This window comes from Argiope bruennichi, chromosome X2 (genome assembly GCF_947563725.1).
Source record: "Argiope bruennichi chromosome X2, qqArgBrue1.1, whole genome shotgun sequence".
Classification (NCBI taxonomy): Eukaryota; Metazoa; Arthropoda; class Arachnida; order Araneae; family Araneidae; genus Argiope; species Argiope bruennichi.
In genome coordinates, this window is record NC_079163.1 from 18,532,499 (window position 1) to 18,552,983 (window position 20,485).

General features: G+C 27.6%; 1 protein-coding gene across 3 annotated transcripts in view; it reads left to right on the forward strand.

The window, feature by feature from the left end:
- The window catches only part of LOC129960014 (proton-coupled zinc antiporter SLC30A9, mitochondrial-like), a 57,232-nt gene that overhangs the window by 24,310 nt on the left and 12,437 nt on the right, over positions 1 to 20,485 (forward strand). For all 3 annotated transcript variants that reach the window (XM_056073015.1, XM_056073014.1, XM_056073016.1), the window contains 8 exons: positions 1,201 to 1,256; positions 7,268 to 7,370; positions 7,465 to 7,520; positions 11,678 to 11,813; positions 13,400 to 13,439; positions 13,534 to 13,605; positions 17,800 to 18,010; positions 18,476 to 18,538. In XM_056073015.1, the coding sequence (XP_055928990.1) occupies positions 1,201 to 1,256; positions 7,268 to 7,370; positions 7,465 to 7,520; positions 11,678 to 11,813; positions 13,400 to 13,439; positions 13,534 to 13,605; positions 17,800 to 18,010; positions 18,476 to 18,538 (737 nt within the window). The remainder of the gene's footprint in view (positions 1 to 1,200; positions 1,257 to 7,267; positions 7,371 to 7,464; positions 7,521 to 11,677; positions 11,814 to 13,399; positions 13,440 to 13,533; positions 13,606 to 17,799; positions 18,011 to 18,475; positions 18,539 to 20,485) is intronic.

Genomic DNA, 20,485 nt, shown 5'->3' on the forward strand with positions numbered 1-20,485 from the left:
GTCAGAGCATTCCAGTAAAATCGTTATAAATTGAACCCTCTGAATAATTTTTGGGAATTGAAAAATGCCTGAGTAGTTTTTAACAATTTGTGGAATAATGGCATCTTTGTTTCCTAATTAAAAAAAAAAAAAAACACTTATCATCATGGCAATTTTCAAGCCTATTGGCTGGGACACCAATACCCTCCATATCTTCATTTGTTGTGCAGGGTTGAGTCATGCATGCTGTGTGACTTTTTGTTAGTTCCAGGATGAGCATTTCATTGTATCCACAACTTGTTTTGAATCGTGCAGCCTAGTTAGTTTTGTTCTTATCAAACTCCAGTTAAATAACGAAAAATTTGTCCTGATTTTTCCACTTCGATGTATCAACCTTAATATATTCAAGTCGAAAAACTTTACAATTTAATAATAATAATAACGGTAATAACAAAGACTTTTGATTCTCAACAATTATATAATTTTTATTTAAAAAAATTTCTCTGTTGATCATTTTAGCCAGTATCTGTTTCCACAGAACATTATAAATTTTCATGCAATTCATAATATATTCCATATAATCTTTTACTTTTCACATCATTATTGTTTAGTCAGCTAATCTTATTGATTGTAATATCTGAGAAAACTGGTACTAAAGTATTGGTAGTTATTTAAAACAGCAATACGATCTGTCTGCTCATAAATGCAAAAATAACTTATTTTTTGAATCGTTGAGCAAAAAGTAAATTTTGAGGAATATGAATATAATACTTTCATGAAGTAGAACCAAGCAACTTATATAATTTTGTCATTTTTGCTGAGTCAAAAAAATTTTCTTTTGGTAAATATTTTGCTAAAATACTGACTTAAGATATAAAATATCACGTTCTTTTTTAGAGCTGCAATCATATTTAAATATCATCAGTGTGGATAATAAAATATTAAATTAGATTATTGTTTCCAAATTTATCAATTAATTTGATTTAAATGGCAATGTCTGAATAGAAAAAGAAAAATCTGAAAGGGACCCCCCCCCCCTGCCTTTACCATATCTCTGATGTTATTTTGATTATGAAGTAACAATTATTAAGCATTTTAAAGTAAAATTCATTTTGTAAGGCGAATTACTATTTTAAAGTAATTTTTTAAAATGTTTGATCATCAATATCTTTAATATATTACACATGTTTGGAAATAATTTTAATATGTTGATTCTTTTAGAGGCAAGAATTAATCATCAAAACTTCAGGACGAGTTGTGTTAACAGCTGTAGTAATGTAAGACTCCTTTCTTTCTTCCAATTTCATTACAGTATAGTTGTCTGATATTTTCTTTTTAATTTGAAATCAATTTTCGATTCTAATGTATATTACTTCTTAAATTTTTTCGGTATGTTTGTTTTAACTGGCTTGAAATATGTTGTAAGAAATGTAAAAATTTCGGATGAGTTCGTAAATGGACCATCTAGCTCAAAGGAGGTGGAAATTTTCATTTCGCTATAACTTCTTTAATATTGGAGATAGAATAATAATCTAATTAGCCAAATTAGCACTTCATTAAAACTCATTTTGTTTACTTTTATATTTAAAGTTTTTCAATAACTGCAATATCTTAGAAGCTAAGGACTAAAAAGTGATTTTTTATGCTTAATTTTGGATTGTTTCTAACATCAACAATGCGTGTTGCCAGAAGGGCTTGGCTGTGACCGAATTTCATCATCGCGATATATCGTCCAACACATATCGATATTTTTCGATATATATTGATATCATTATTTATTTATAGCTATTATAAGTTATAAATAGCATCTCTTAACATATTGACTGATCAAAACAATTCCAAATAAAAATAGTTGGAAAATAATTGTGTTAAAACCGCTTTAATATAGTGTGTCAATGCCAGAGCAATGTCTGCATGTTACAATTTATAATATTGCGTTTTTTGCAATAAAAAAATTTTAAAAATTTTACCCTTTTCACGGATGACTTAAAAAACTTCAGTTTCTTTCATTCTTCATAAAAAAAATGGAAAACGACATAATAATGCCTTTCACAAATAAATTTAATTAGTTTTAATAATTCTTGAATTCAAAATCTGATGTCTTGAAAAATTAATTTTTGTATATGAATTGCATAAATTTTTATTCTTATCATAATAGTATTATTGGCAGATTTAATTTAAATAAGCACTAGAAATTAACAATAGCATGTTATATAACTAAAATTAATAATTCAATTTACCATTTCAAAACTCAAAAAGAGACGAAATATAGTAATTCCAAATGTGTAAAATATTGATAACGAATATTATGGAGGGTAAATTTATTTAAGGACGAATGATGTAATACATTAAAAATTTTAGAAAAGGTCTGATCATGATCAAATAAAAGAAAAATATGTCATTACATATCATCGTTAATATAATGAAAAAAATAACCAACGCTCAACTACAACGCTGTATTTCTGAATATTAAAATTCCAGCTAATTATCTTTTATTTCTATCAACATTTTAACATATTATAAAATTTGAAATGAAATAAAAAAAAAAAATATGAAAAATTAAGATGAAGGCAGGGATGAGAAAAGGATTATATATAAAAAAGTTAAAAGATTGAAAAATCACCACTAAAATGTCTTTACATTAAAAACAAAAAAATAATAACTTCGCTAAAAATTTCTTAAGTCAATTGAATGCTGGAATTTTTAAATCAATTCAAAATACTGTGTATTTGAAAAAATAAATAAATAAAAGAACACGAATAAAAAAAAGAAAAGAAAAAAATGCTCTTAAACTGCATGAAAATTTGAAAAAAAAAAAAAAAAAAAAGCACAATATATGATCTAATCACATAAAGTGCAATAAATTAATAAATTGGAGTAATAAAATTTATTCATTAACCCTTTGATGGTTATGAACGAGTTCAGCTCGCAATCGAATCGTGCTTCATAATGCACGCAAACGAGTTGCGCTCGTGAGCAAGATTTCGACCGAAATGGGTAGAAACGAGCACTACTCGCGTAGTGAAATTTTTCCTCAATGCGCGCTGAGCTCATTCGCCATTATTATTCTGCATTGATTATGTCACAAACGAATCCTACCCGTGAAATTTAGTTAGTTTTACTGTCTACAGATGACAGTACGGGTTCCATGAATTTCTTTTCATAATGAAGGGGGATTTTTTTTTTTTTTTTTTACCTTGTTCTATTTATGCGTATGGCTTTTTGGCGCGTTTTTTTTTGGGTGTTTGTAAAGTAAAATGGCTCAAAAGCGAAAATTAGATGATTATGATTGTGATACAGAAAGCTTATCAAGTTTTGAGTCTGATGAAGACTTTGTTCACAGTATATCAAGCTCAGAAGACGATTCAAGCGATGAGGAAGATTTTTCGAGTGTTCGACAGTGGTGTAAAATGAATTCAAGTTCTCACGCTCCTAGCCGATTTAGTTTTACTGGTGATGTAGGCATGAAAGTTTGCGTGACAAATGTTTCTGATCCACTAGAGTACTTCGAGTTGTTTTTTACTGATGAGATTGTAAATCATATTGTTACCGAAACCAACATTTTTGCTGCTGAAAATTTAAATAAATTTAAGAGCAAACAACATTCCCGAACTCATCATTGGAGTGAAACTAATGCGAATGAATTCAGAGTATTTTTTGAAACATTAATTTTGCAAGGAATAATTACGAAACCAACTGTAAGAATTAAGAAAGTTAAAAAAAAGAAAGTTAACCAAACCAAAAAGAAAGTTAATTGAAACTCCTAACTTTTGTAACCTCATGAGTTCGAGAAGGTTTGTCCTTATTATGCAGTTTATTCATTTTGATAGGAATGAAAACACTGATACTTCTCATCCTCAGCCAAAACTAAAAAAAAAAAAAAAAAAAAATGGACCGTTTTAAATTACTTACAGAAAAGATTTTCGGAAGTTTATACACCCGAACAAGACATATGTATTGGTGAAAGTCTATTGCTGTATAAAGGGAGACTTTCTTGGACCCAATACTTACCACTTAAAAGGGCCAGATTCGGTATCAAAATGTTTGTTATGCGAATCTCATAGTGGATACGTGTGGTCTATTATAATTTATGTCGGTAAAGGCACAGATATATCTGAAGAAAATAAAGAATGTTCGTTTCGTACTCAGGTAGTTTTGACATTGTCTAAGCCGCTATCAAAGGATATTGCCTTACTATGGATAATTACTACAACTCTCCCAAGTTAGGGGAAATGTTATTGAAATCTAAATCTGATTTTTTTGGAACATTAAGACCCAACAGAAAAGATCTACCGAAGGAACTGAAAACAGAAAAGCTTAAAAAGAGAGACTTACTTGCCTATCAAAGAGGTAAGATGATGATCATGCGATGAAGAGATAAAAAATATGTTCATTTTATAAGCTCAATTCATAATCCTAAAATCGTAAAAGTCCCAAATAAATTGAAAAATGTGGAAATAGAGAAGTCTAAGATTGCTTTAGATTATAATAATACGGTGGGCGGTGTTGATCGCATGGATCAGCAAATTGGATACTATGACGTAACTCGATCTCGTCAAAGGAAATATTACAAGAAAATGTTTCGTTATTTATTGGACATAACAATTTTTAATGCTTTTCAGCTGTGGAAAAAAAAAAGGGAATAAAAAATCAAATTTGGAATTCAGACTTGAACTAGCTGAAAGAATTGCTAAAAAATATCACACTCACAGACATTTGAAATCAAAACCTGCTGAAACAGTTTCGAATACTTGAAGATTGTCAGCACGCCACTTTCCTGATTATATTCCACCTACAGAAAAAAAAGAAAGAACCTACTAGACCATGTGTGGTATGTTGCAGCAAGAATGATGCCAATGGAAAAAGAATTCGCCGTGAAACGCGTACTTATTGCAAAGACTGTAATGCCCCATTATGTGCAGTTCCATGTTTTAAAGTGTATCACACACAAAAAGATTTTTAGGTAATTACTGTATTTACATGCTTCATAAAGTTTTACATTAGTTGTATTTATTTAGTCCTTTCAATTTAATATTTGTCTTATATTTATAATTAACTATTATTATTTATATAATTGATTATAATCATTTATAATTTACTATTTAATAATTATCATTTATTAATTATTTTAAAGTACGTAAAACCTGTTATTTAAGTACTACAAATACTTTAAGAAATTTTTAAAACGAGTGAGGCGATCTATCTACAGCATCGCCAGAGAAGGGTGACATTTTCGGAAGAACGGCGGGGGAAAACAGCTGCCACTTTCGACTACTGTTTACTCGTAATACTGCGCGAATTAAGTAAATGAAATCTGCTCATTTCCCTAACCGTAAAAGGGTTAAAAATAATCTTTATTTAAATAAAAAAATAATATATTGTAATAAAATTATTTAACGAAATTGGAAAAGAGCATTTTTTAAAGATATAAAACAAGAAAAATTATACACTTTTAGAAATATAAAAGCGCATACTACAGAAAAACATGCGGATTAAAAAAAAAAAAAAAAGAACACATATTTTCCACCGATATGCAAAACAATACTTTGAAAAAAAAATTGTGAGCAAATTCGATCGCTATCGAAATCTCGAAATTACTCAAAATTCGATAAGTATCGAAAATTAAATAAGTATCGGAAGTTCTATCAAGACGGATGGAGCACTCAAACTAGTTTTGAAAGGAATTCAGCAAGCAATTTAGGCGAAAGTGGAGGTATAACGGAGCTTCTTTTTTTTTTTTTTATGCGAGTACGCTAAAGTGTCGAAATGCGAGCTGCGAATAAAATTGTGGACTTTATCTGAATTAAACCTTTTTGATTTATTTCTGAAGATGAATATTTAGCAATTAAACAAAGGACAGCCATCAACCTTCTGATAAAAAAAATGAAATTAGACTTTTACCCTTTTTTTTTTTTTTCCCCTCCATTTTCATAGTTTGAAATTGTTTAAAAGCTCATGGAGTAAAGATTGAAAGCTTGAATGAAATTAATTGAATAAAAATAAAGAAGAGAAAGATTTAATGGCAACATTACATAAAAACGGCCAGCTTAAAAATTTCCAGAGGCTGCGTGTTTTTTAGTTCTTTACATATTTTTTTCTCGATGAACCTTGCTATTCCGGAGCTTTTATTAATTTAGTCGTCCTTTGCTTTGAGTATACCGCATTACTAAAAATATACTGTATAAAAAAATATTGTAATAATAAAAGACAATCATTAACTAAAATATGAGTATTTTTATAACCAACGAATAGCAATTAATTGGCAAACTTATATCATGTTAGTCTATTGGCTGTACTGCAAACCATTTCTATTTGAATTTTCTTTTGCTTTTAAGTTTTAAACTCATATCAGCATATTTTGTGTTACTAAATATTGTATTAAGGAATAGCATTCACTCTTGAAAAGTTTTCCCAGTTGGTTAAATAATCTCCTGTATTCCAAGCCTCTAATCCGAAAACTTTTTGAAACAAAAATTGCCGTCAGGCTGTCATAAGTAATATTAAATTGTCAATCATTATCGTCTTTTTAGTTGATTTTATTGCTACATCACTCTTAAAATAAACTTTTCTTCATGACATGCATTTATGAGAGTGTCTTGTCTTTACAGAAACTCTCATAAATGCATACCATATACTCTCTATTTTGTAAATTGTATTTGTAACGTTATTGCTGTGATTAATGTGAACTGATCTTAAGAAAAACAGATTATCTTTGTGTATTGCATGTATTGCAAGTATTAAGGCAAAATAATTGTATTTATAATTGAACGAGATTCATTTGTCAACAAAGTGTATACATCGACATAAATAGTAATCTATCTTGTAAGACAGCATATTCAATAGTAATTCACTTTTGATTAGTACTGATGTATATTGTGTAAGCAAAGTAATTATTTTCTGATGCATTGATTGATGTAATTGTCATTCAGAAGTTTTCCATCCCCCGTCTTCAAAACCCTTGTATGATTTAAATCACTATGTTGCAGGTTAGCTAAACGAAAATTTTATGAATATAAATGTTCACCTAAATGTATGTGTTAATTTACTATCTATTTCCGATGGTAAATATTCTTTGAATAAATATAATCAATAGAAAATAAAACATTTTTTAAAATTTAAGATGAGCCATGAAAGCAAATTATATCAAAATGAATTTGACTGCATCTTTTTTCAATTTCAAGAAGAATATCTTTGCTATATTTTTAAGCTCCTAAATTTATTTGTATTTTTTTCTTTTTTTTTTTTTTTTTTTTTTTCTTTTTCTTTTTTTTTCTTTTTTTTTTGTCAGAAACGCCACAAATTTTGCTCTAAAGGTCCTTGCTTGGCTTCATACTGGTTCTCATAGTATGTTTGCTGAAGCTATTCATTCCTTGGCAGACACTGGGAATCAGGTAACTTTAATTACATATGTGATGCTAAAATTATTTGATTTTTTTTTTTTTTTTTTTGTTACAGTTTCTAATTACACTTTTCTTTCCTTTTCAGCTGATATTATTTTATGGAATAAAGAAATCTCTCCAGACTCCAACCCAGTACCATCCGTATGTATGTTAAATATTTTTAAGAGCTTGTAATCATTAATGTAACTTTTAATAAAATGAATTCTTTGTAATTATGCTTATTTAAATGAATTTGTAGTTTATACTAGTAACATAGTGGGCAGATTTTGAATTCTTCATTAAAATGTATAAGATGAAGGGGAAAATGCAGGGAAATTTTATATACCTGTAGAACATTAAGCATTAATAATTCAAAATGTCCTAAACGAAATGAGCTAAATTTCATATTTCTGAAACATCCAAAATGCAATAAAAAAAAAGTTGCTAACATGAAATAGAATGAACATCTTGTTTTTTTCAAATTTTCAGCAAATAATTTATTTATATAAAATAATGATGCTGTTTTTAAGAAAGAAATTCTAGTAGGGAATCTATTGTACACAATTTAAAATGTAATTCTCTCCATCTGTGCAGGCAATGGTTTGATCAGACTACAAATAATTTATTTGCCAGTTTTATTTTTCTGCATAATTTTTAGAACTGTTGTAGCATTTTTTCTGTTTTTTCCCCCTCAGAAAGTGCTTTATTTTAAAAAGCCATTTTAACTGCAGGAAAATCTCTTTATCACCAAAAAATATATTCAATGAACACAAATGTTCATCAAATATTTAAATGTGTTTTCAGTGAAAAAATTCTCCCATGCATATTGTTGAGTAATAATACATTATAACAAATATATGGTTGACTTGGTATAAATATTTAAGAATTTTGTTTTTTATTAATCATGCACTCAGACTTTTTCTGAAGTTATGTAAATGGATTTAGAAAACGAATTTGAATTGATATTTCCATTATTCTTTCTCGAACTATCACCAAATCTGGTATAAAAAATTGACCCTTGGCTCCATAGTTTCAAATCTTTCTCTTGGTTAGTTTTGAAATGAGCATATCTTTAAAATGTCGATGATTAGAAAAAATTTGGTTTAGAAAGTCTTCCAAGTAAATTATTAATATCTTCTGTTATTTAAAATTTGTAAATATTTATACATTTACACGAATGTGTAAAATGTTTTGTGTCTTATTATAGAAAATTTTTTTATGCATTGTCGCCTCCTTCCACTACATCATTTTGAAAATGATCAGATGTTTATGTATCTATATATTATGCATATCTGCAATAATGCAATGCAATGCATTCATTACAACTGTGATATTGTATGGTTCATATGTACATATTTATGAGCTATTCCAAGTGTGAATTTTTGTATATTGAACTTGACAATGTTCTAGCTTGAAAACCATTCCACTGCATTTAGTCCTTAGTCATGCAATCCGAACTCCATGTTGGAGCAGTTCTATCTTCAACTGAATAAAAAAGGATTTTTTTTACTAGAGGTGTTGTCAAAAAAAAAAAAGCATAACACCTAAATATTCTTTTGATAACATAATACAGGAATTTGTTGAGTCAGGTGCAAATTCATGCTATTTAAATTGGATATAAAATTTCAAGTTTCATTTTTTTTGTAACTTTAAAATAAATTATCATGCAGGAAAGTCAGTTTTAGAACAGTTTGGTTTGTTTCAAAATATTAAGTAAACAGAAAACAAAGAATCTCAACTGTTACTTAAAAGAAAATGAATATAAAGCATATTTTAAAAATTAAAGCATTTGCTTAAATTTATATATATCGCAGAAGCTTCAAGAACTTTTTAAAATGTCTAATTGTACATGACAGTACCAGTAAATTTTTAATAGCTTAAAGAAAATTACTTAAATAAAATAGCAGAAAACTTTAATCCATATGCCTGTAATTGAAAAATAAGAAAAGAAACTTGGGGAAGATGTTTTATTTCTTTTAAATGCAGCCATATTATAAATATTTATTACATTTGTTTGAATATTTATGTTTTTATTGGTATGTTTGTTAGCATAATTTTTTTAAATTGTGATTTAGCAGCATTATTTGAAGTTCCTTACATTTTTATGCTTTTAATAAAACCAGTATTTAATTTTGAAGTGAAGTATCTCCTTAAAGGTCTGTTGAAGTACATTAAAGTTCATTTGCATACTAGTGATGGTTTACAAACGAAAAGCAGCTTTATGAAACAGTATGTAAATGTCTATTTGCCCATTTTCCAGAATTCATTGTTTTTTTTTAAAAAAATAAGTTTTTTCTTATTTTTCTGGTTTTTTATTTATAAAATTATGATTGTGTCATCCTCTAGTTATCTCATGTATTTTTGGATATAAAATCAAAATGGATTTAAATTCAAATTACGTTGTCCAAGGGCAATTGAAAGTGTGGGTTAGTGCTGGTTTCAATTACCTAACCTACAAATTTGCCTGCCTAATTTAAAATATGCTAGAGCTAAGAAAACAAGGTTTAAGTTAAAGAAAATTTAATTACAACATATTTACAAGACTTTGTACAATTGCAAGATTAGTGAAACACGCTTAAAGATTAAGTCAGAATCGTTCCGGTCGCGGCAGTATTTTTTATAATTAATGATTTTAATAATCCAGTACGTAACCAATCATTAATACCTTACAATTAAAAAAATTGTATTTCTTGCAAATTTATTAATTTAACAAGGCATTGTCATGCCTATTTATATTTTTACCAAATTGGGAAAAAAATGGGTAGTGCAGAATTACAAGTAATAAACTATTCAAAAGAAAGGAATTAAGAAGTAAAGATAATGTGTAACACTGCAGAATTAATAATTAGTGCTCCTCATGGTTGCTACACATGAGCTATCACTGACATTAACCCTCATTTAAAGTTGTTTTTTAAAGCATTACACAACCACTTGTGCAAAAGTATAATTATTGGCAAACCTGCCGACTCCCCGGCTTTTGGCAAGAGTTCTTGTTTTTTAACAGTTTTTCTTCCCTTCCATTTCTCTGCGATTTTCTCCCGCAATTTATTATTTTCAAGAAATTGGGGGGGGGGGGGTAGTAATAAAAGGAAACTGTGAAAAAGAAGCGTAAGAAAAATACAGCGCTGCCGCGCGTACTACATTCTCCTCGAATTTCGAATGCGTAATGTCATTCCACTATGAATTCTTCATTAGCTATTTCAAACGACATCATGTCCATGTTGTCATTCTCGAAACTTCTCAGCTATCTTGCACTTCAACACTTTTATAGAATCAAAGTGATACCATCTCTACATAATTTTAATCGATTGGAAGTTTGTGCTGCAATACGGCACTCTGTTTTCTTAATTTTCCGTCTTATCGTTTCATGTTCAGGCTGTTGACTAGTGATTGTCGTCAGAGAGTTTCGATTAATTGTCTGTTGAGCGCATAGGGGGAAAATATTAAATTTTATCAAAATTTATGATTGGAAGTTTGATTATCTCACACAGATATGTTAGCAGATTTTTAACTTAATTACTGAAACACTTAAAGTTTAGATCGTTACTTTCAAATCAAACTTTGGGAAATTGCAGTCAAGAATGCGAGAAACTTATTTTAAAAGAGAATTTGACGAACAATTTTTAAAGAAAGAAAAATCCGCAACTACCTTAAAAAGAAATAAAGGAGTAAAAGTACATTATTATGTAATTTATAAATAGGACTTATTTGTTTGTAGAATTAACTTTAAATACAAAAAAATCTATAATCAAAAAATTATTTATATGTAAATCCATAAATTGAGACTCTGAAATATAAAAATATATAGGTAAGTCAATAATTTGTATTGTTATCTTGGCATACATTTATATGTGCTAGTGAGGACTGAAAAAAAAATGTCTTTTAAAAAAACACTGATCAGATTGCTTTAAGATTTCAGCCAAGCAATTTATAAAAATCAATACATTTTCATTTAATATTAAAAAAAAATAAGAAAAATATAGCCAAAGTAAACAATTGTCTCATTAGGTTCTCTCCATGTTGTAATGGTGATAAGAATAAACGATGTTGATATTTTACCTATGTCAATGTTTTATGATGTGTAATAAATTAATCTAAATTATGTCTTAAAAATATGAAATACTTTTTTTTTATGTGAACACTTTTTAATACTTGAATTCTCTGATTTAGTAATTTTTCTTGACTCTATTACCATTTTCATATTTCCTTCTTATGTTAAGACATTAAATCTAACAATGTATTTACATACAGTAGAATTGATTAAACTATTGTAAGGATATATGCAGTTTGCTGTATATCAACTATGTTTTTCATTGTAGGTATGGGTATCATAATATGCGTTATGTAGCATCTCTTATTAGTGGTGTTGGAGTATTTTTTCTTGGCACTGGACTTTCAGTATACCATGGAATCAATGGGATTTTGCATCCTGAAACCATGGAATCTTTGTATTGGGTGAGGTGATATATTTTCTATATTTTTTGAATTATTGTGAATGTTAATATAATTTTTTTAAATAGTGTTCAAGTTGCATTGCTTGAAATTCTTTGCATATGTATCAATTTATTCAAATTATTATTTTTAAGATATTCTTGATATGAGGATTCATTCTGCCTTTCATCAGAATTTCAATTTTGTCATATTTTAAAATGTTTTAGTTTTTTTCTAAATGTCTTTCAAGTGCTTCAAGTTTATTTTAAGCTTCTTTATTTTGTTTTATCGTTACAGAATTGGACTACATTCCAAATTCGGATATATATTTCTTTCTCTCCTATTCAAATTCAATTTCATTGATTTTGTATTATCATTTTTGCTGTTTAATCTTTTAAAATCTGATTGAAACGTTGTTTGAAAATTTACATAATATAAATTAACAATTGAAAAACATTGTGATCTGTTCCTTTTCTTCATTCTGTGCTGAATTTACTTATTCATGTTTTTGGAGCCTTATTATATTTACTCATTAGGAGTCCTAAATACATTTTCCTCCTTGATAATTTTGTAGAAAATCACCTGTTGAATGTAAAATTTGCACTAAATCTAGTAATCCTATTATCTAGCCAAAAATAAGATGAACTATTGCAGAAATGAAGAGTAAGTATAGATGCTGTGCAGGTTCAAATAAAAAGGAGCTTTATTAAGAGAAAGATTCCACAAAAAAAATCTTCCAACAAAGAGGAACAATTGCAAACATATATCCCATAGTGATGGATGTAACACTTTTTTACTATATTTGATATATATCTCATAGCAATCCATATTTTTCTAGTTCTTGATGCAGTTATGCATCTTCCTCCATTATATCAATCTATCTACTGATATTTTTTTTATATTAGATTCTTTGGGGAAGTTTTCTTTAAACTATGAAGTTCAATATTTCAACTAAGTGATATATTTTATTCCAAGTATTTGTTGTGAATATAATTTTCTTAGTTTCATATTAGCACAATGTTATTTACTTAAGTACATTTTGTGATAAACAATTTTTGATACTTAACTTGTCGTTTTTGAAAAAATTATTCATTGCTTATCAAATTAAGATTTATTTTTTCATGAAAAATTTGTTTTTTATGATTTAATTTTCAGAAGTGAATGTGGAAAATCTATTCATATTGCATAGCAAGTTTAGTATTGAAAAAATTCTCAATTTTTTTATTTTGACATGATGTTTAGTATCCTGGAATAACTTGTTTTAAAAATTATTATATCTTATTGCAATGAACCGTAAATGTCGGTGTATCTTTGATATAAAAATTATATAAACATGTAAAAATACATGTTTATTTAAAATATAAATTGTCTGATAAAACTTAAAGTTGCTTGTTTGCCCACATCTTTCATTATATTTGTAATTCGAAATTTCAGCTCTTTAATTAACCTGTCACATTACTTTTATATGTAAGCTTTACAAATTTTTTCTAATGTTTCTTGAAATGAATACTTGTATCAATGTGAGCAATTTTTGCTTTCTGTTCTAAAAGTATGCATTAAAATTTTAATAAATTAGCTTTTGAAATATATGATATCCTTTTCATTTTTAGGCTTATGTTGTCTTAGGAGGTTCTTTAATCTCTGAAGGAGGTATATTTGTTTTTGCTCTTATAACTTTTTAAAAATGAAAACAAATTTTTACTGGTAAAGTTTGTACCTAAGAAAATTTATATTTTTAAATTAGGTACACTAGTTGTAGCATTTAGGGAAACGTTAAGAGGAGCGAGACGAGATGAATTGACTTTTTTCCAGTATGGTATGTTTTTATTTGTATACTTCATCAGAATGAATATAGGCTCAACATATGTAATTTGAAATTATTAAAAAGTCTTTAAATTCTTAGCTTAAATTTTATTCTTCAATAGGAAGTTATAGAACAATATGTAAATTTATTGTTTGCTTGTATATAATGTCCTGCTTACAACAGAAAAGTTTGTTGGATTTTTTAAAAACACAAATTTTCTGGGGGAGGGAGAGACTTAAAGTTGGTGAAAATATTTTGACTTTCTGTAAATTAGTAGTTATCTCTATAGAAGCATTGCAAAGAATTATGCTTTGTCCTTAATAAATTATAATCTTGGCGATTTTGCACGTAGTGGTAATTGATTTATTTTGTAAGTTCTTGTAAAATACTTTAATACGCACAAATAAAAACCCTTGAACTTTAGAATGCAGTGTATACTTTGAATTAATTTTTTTATAAACTAAATTATTGTTTAAGATTAAGAGAAAAAATTATGGGTAGTAAAAATTGGTTCATTGAGAGCTTCAGATAACAATCAAGAAGAAAATATTAAATGTATGTATTACATTACTTACATTTGTTTCATTTCCTGAACATAGGCTCTTAAATATTATTCAATGTTCAATGTATTTTTATACCTTCATTTTAGCATGTTTTAATATTATTTAAATTTTTTTAACATCTCTTTTTATTTTTATTTTTCTCTTTTTCAAATTGAATTATTAGCCTGCTTGCCGCCTCACTGTAAATTAAAAGTTATTATCAAAAAATGTTTTTATTTTGTACATACATGGTAAATATTTGAATAAATATATCACAGGTGTGTATATAAGCTCTGCTAAATTACAGTATTCTATTTAGCTATACCTTTTAGAACTTCAAATTTACAAATGTATCTTATGATTTAGACTGGGAAAATGAAATGAATGCAAATAATTAAATAAAATTAACAAACTAATTGTCCGATAAATCATGTCCCATTTGTACAAGATCTGTAGCTTAGAACAGAATTCAGGCTGGTGGCAGAACCAGGAAATTAAGGAAAAGTCTGGAAGATTCATAAAAATATCTAAAAATCAGAGAACGCAAGATCATCGATTTCGCGCTATCATTTCTGTTTGAAGCCTGATGTTTTCAAAACAATCATAGCAACAGCAACCTGGGACGGCTCTCTTTCAAGAGTATGGTGACATTTTGGAATTTCGTTAGGATAAGAAGGTTAATAAATAGGTGAATGTTTCTAAGAAACACTATTGAAACTTTCAGAAAGATCGGTTAATACATTTTAAAGAATAGAATGCATAACTTTTGGTTCGACCTGCTCTCAACTCAAAGCATTGCAATGATACCATATTGTTAAAGATGATAATGATACTTCTTCATGGCAGCAGTAATGCTGAGAGACGATTTTCTATGAATAAAGTTTGTCTGCGTGAGAATATGAAAGAATACTCATTGCAAGAAGTGTTTATGACTGTATTCAAACAAACAGTGGAATAAGTAATTTTGATGATTAAAAACAATTGATTTTAAGTATGAGGAATTATCGAGCCAAATATGAAGATTATAAATTGAAGAAAAGAAAGGAAGAAAAGGAAGTAGGCAAAAAGTTAACAGGAAAAAAAAGGGGGAATCAGAGTATCATCTCAAATAATTAAAAGGGAGAAAAAAAGAAGAAAAAGAAAAAAAACTCTTAAAACAGCCTAATAAAATATTTTCAGAAATGAGAAAGGAATTGCAAGCCTCAAAATTTTGCAAAAATATGCTTTTCAAACTTTTTAATTCACTTAAAGAAGGACTGATTGTTTTTAACTGTTTTTATTAGTATTTTAATAATTGATATTTCAATTTCTAAATTAATAATTATTTTTTGTAATGTTTTGCACTTTTAATTGTAATAGGTAAGCATTTGTCACTTAGAGTTATTAATTTTAAATTAGTAACTTACATCTAACATTAATTATAATAATAAATGGGAATTAAAAAAAACTTTTGTTCATTTATAAAGACACAAGTTTATGGTTAGAGCAAATAACTTTGTATGATTTGGTGAAGAAAAAGATTGAAAGTAATATTTGGCAATTTCTTTTGTTTAAATCTTAATAAAATATATATTATTAGTTGTGTATAATTATGCTGTATTTATATGTATGCTACAGCATGTAATTCTAATAGTTATGTAAAGAGCACTAGTTAGTTATTTTTTTTTATCTGTTTTAAAATTTTCAGTGAAGATCATGATGACTTTTACTGTTGAAATAATTTTAATTTGTACTATAAAGAGTAGTTTTACTGTTTCTGAGAATTCTTATGCAGGTTAAGAAGTAAAATGTTTTGTTAAAATTTCAAGTATTTTTTCTATGTAAGAAATGTAATATATTGCTTTAATAGTTATTTTAGGATGTTCATTCAATCTTTTAAAAATTAAATTTTATAAAATTGCATTATTTTTTATATTAAATAACTCGTAAAAGTATTTTTAATAACACTGTACACATACAGTGATTCTGAATGGATGGCAGGGCAAGAAACTAATATAATTAGTAGCTGTAAGTCAGGGAAATGTTCTAATTTTAGTCAGAGAATTTTTTTGTAGTGTTTGTAATCACTTTGAAGTTGCTCAAAAGCAGGATTTTGAAATGAATTTAATAAAAACTGTTTTTAGAAATTGAAAAGTAGAAACCTATTTTTTAAAATTATTTTCTGCTCTTTAGTCCTTAATTAATGACTCATAAATATTTTGGAATTTTGAAATCATTTTTTTTTTCAGATTCTTCCAAATTATGACACTGGTATAAAATTAAAATTTTAATTTAATTACTTGATTAATTGTAATTAAGTTCTAATATTAAAATATTATATTGCCAAGAAAAAGCGCATGTGTGCAAAATTTTAAAATTCTATCTCATTATTAAGTGAATGAAAAATCTGTTACAAAATGAAACAAGTCAAATTAAATTAAAGTATATAAAGAGTTTTTTGGTGTTCACATTTTTACTAGCATTTGTTATTAATCACTGATATTTTATTTGCTAAATCGATTCCCAGTGGTCAAAGTAAAGCAAAAATCAATCATAAATATCTGACAACACTTGAAAGCAAGAATAATAAATAAATTACTTAAGACAAAAGGGGAAGGGGATAACGAGCAGTTATTTCTCAAGAAATGAAATTTACGCATGAAAAAAGACGACCCTTAATTAAATTAAAAATGTCCATTTGTTCAGCGTCGAGTTTATAATAAGATTTAATTATAATGTTATTCTTATTTGTATAATTAATTAAAATTAATGAAAAATAAAACAGTTCATATTAAGTAAGGGATGTTTTTTATCAAATTATTTTTTTAAAAAATTTAATTCATAGAAATGAGAAGAACTAATTGTAAGGAGAGAAAGATAATTAGTGAAATAAATGTTACATTGACACTTGGTTAAAAAAAAATCTTACAGCTATTTGGGCTTTTATTTCAGTTACAGTTTCTACTGACACATTTCCTTTGCTATTAAAATTTCATTTAAATCTCGGTATGTTAAAAAAAAAAAAAAAACCCTTGTTATTATCTTGCACTGCATACATAAAAGGGAGAAAAACTATATAATATTCTTTATTAAATAAAAATATAATAGTTTTTTTAACTGGATGTTATGTGCTGTGTATTAGACTAATAATAATGTATTAGCTGCTTGTTGAGAAATGGCTTTTAATATGCAGCATGTAAAAGTTTTTCATTGAATTTAAATTTGGTTAAATATTTAAATATCTTCAATGAAATTAAAAGAAGGAAAAAAAAGAATTTCTTCTCCATAATTGGATTTACGCCTTCAGTTCTACCATATTGTTTAATAGAAGAATTGCTTGTTTGTGCTTAAGTGCAGTAGATAATACTTTATTTAAAATACCATAATTTTTTTTTTTTTTCTTATCTGAAGTTATAATATTATGCCAATGTGTAAATCATTCTTTGTATATTGAACATTTCAATTTTGTTTTGAAGAATATTTTTTTCCACCTTCTTCCACAAGTTCTTGTCTGTCTTTTTTTATAAATGATTTTGTATTGATTTGCTCCATTACATGAAGTAAAATTAGGGTTATTTAGGATGAGATGTAAATGAGTAATTGTCTAATTGATGCAAATTTTACATTTTGTGTGTATGAACTGTAATCATGGAATTTTTGTTATACTCCTCTTTTGCATTAATAGTTTTAAGAGGTAGAGATCCCAGTGTGAATGTTGTTCTATTGGAGGACATAGCTGCAGTGTTTGGGATTTTTATTGCTGCTGGATGCATGAGTTTGACATCATACACTGGATTGCCTATTTATGATGCTGCTGGCTCACTGGCTATAGGCGGAGTACTAGGAGCAGTTGCTTCATTTATAATTTATACAAATACAGCTGCTTTAGTTGGAAGGTAATTTTTTTTTCATTAAAATTATATTGTGTTTTGTCACATATACTATTCATTTGGATGTTATTGCTTTGAAAAACGTATTCAAATTGTCATTCGATGTTATTTTTTTTCAATTCAATAATTTTCGTACCACTAAAAATTTTTAGATTGATCTGTTAGATTTTAATTAGATCTATGTTTTATTCGAAATACGGTACCATTATATGCTATTTTATGTAAAAGTTTTAAGGTGGCATTTTGAAGAAAACTCTAATTTCTAAATGGCATACTAATTTGTAAACATTTTTAAAAAACTAGGTTAAATATATTTTTAATGTATAATTTTTTTGTGTTAGTTTCATTCACTTACAATCTGATTTCTCCCTTTCTTAAAGCTGAAGGAATTTTCATTGCTCCTTTAAAAAATTATAATTTCTTTGGTGAAAGGGAAATGGAATATAAAATTGTATCATTTATTTCTTATAGATCAATTCCTGAAGAAAGATTGCAAGAACTTAACAAAGAAATGGAGAATGATGTGATGATTAGGTATTTATTACTTTTAAAAATGTTGAATTTCATTGTTTTGTAACCATTGTTCTAATACATGTTTGATTTTAAAAGTATTTTATTTAAGGATATATATAGATTCTCAAAGGATATAAATATTAAATTTGTGATTTATTTTTATTTTAAAATCTTTTCCTTTCCTAATCTGAAACATCATAAACACATGTTAATATTTTATTAATTGCAGTAATTATAAAAATATAAAATGTGGAGAATTGGAAGTCACCCAATTCTCCATATCACCAAGGAAGAATATCCCTTGGTTATTAGTAGTATATCTACGCGATATTCGATTTAATTCCATGTATTTAAAAGCATCCGAGATGAATAGTAGTTATTAATCTCTCTTTGAGTTCCTTTTCATCAAGACCAGTGTTTTTAAGAGCAAATTTTTGACATAATCTCTTATGAAAAAATCCAAGAAAGTGGAAATCGAGGAAGTCATGGCATTGGATGATCTCAACCAATCCATCTGTTAGAAAACATTATTGAGACAGCTGAGCACAGACATTAACTGATGTCGAGGTGTACTGTCCTGTTGAAAAGTCATATCTTTTGATCTACGGGATAATAAAAGTATCCATTACATCTAAATGTTCATGGCTTTTTCGGAAAGAAGAAAGAGTCAATAATTTCCTTTTTTGATAATTTCCTTTTCCTTTAATTTCCTTTTCCTTTTTTGATGCAGCAAATATTAATTTTTGCTGAATCGTGTTACAGTTCAACAGCAGTATGAGATATTTCACTGCCCCATAATCAACAGTTGTAATAATTCACAAACCCTAACGAATGAAAAGTTAGTTCATACTTACAAAATAGCCATTAATATTGTTACGATATCTTCATAATGTTCGACATTCAGAATATTGAACAACAAAATGGAGATATCATGCAATCTCTTGTGAAATAGGGATGGCTATGGGAATGAATAGGGATGGCATCCCTTCAATGAAGTATATCTATGTATTGTAAACATGGAGCTTTAGTCTCTTGTGCAAGATATCATGAACTGTTCGGAAGTTGCGGTTCCGTGCTCATTTTACGATCAGTAACGATGGGACTTCAGCAGAAATTTTCATGATTGTCACATCGCTGAAACTTAACTGCTGGTTCCGAGACGATGCTCGACACTGCCAATTTCTATAAACTGTTTCATCTATTTCTTAATGAAATTCATTGCTGGAGTTTTACATTCCATATTCTTAAACAATAACGTCTTTTAACTTAAATCACAATTCCACAAGCTATAATGCGCATTTTGCCTTCTGCTGTACAACTGGCATGATTACAATGTTCTTCTGATTGTCTTGCTGAAGACCTTATTACATGCTTATTGCCATCTATCAGATTTTTTCGATATAAAATTTTGGGAAACAAGAATGTAAAAATTGCACGTGTCAGGCATAACTCAACAAGGTGTATGGCATCGTCAAAAATCCTAAAAAAACTGTTTATTTTTATTGGTCCTTATGTAAGGGTCTGGTAAGTTTATTATTTTTTTTAAGAATGATGATGATTGTATGACTTCCTCTGTGATTATATGATTGTTTTCCTTCTAGATTTGAACTTTTATCTCTCAGCGGGTCTCGATGGATCCTAACGTTTGCAGGAAAGTTTTTTTTTTTTTTTTTTTTTTTTTTTTTTAAATCTCAGTTTAGGAAACTGCTAATAATATGGGGGAAATATTTTTCCCCTATTTATTTGTCTTCCTTCCTTCTGCTTGTTTATACAGAGAGAAAATCGTCTCTTTTTAGGGATAATTTTATATATCTTTGTAAAAGCACGTGTGTTAGGTTTTAAATGACTTCAGCTTTCCGTCATCTTCTTTACTATGCTGTTTTGAGCTTTTGTAAGTTTCAATATCATGTAGTAAATCACCAATGATAATTCATTTAAATATTTTTTTATTGCAAAAAATTTTTGCCC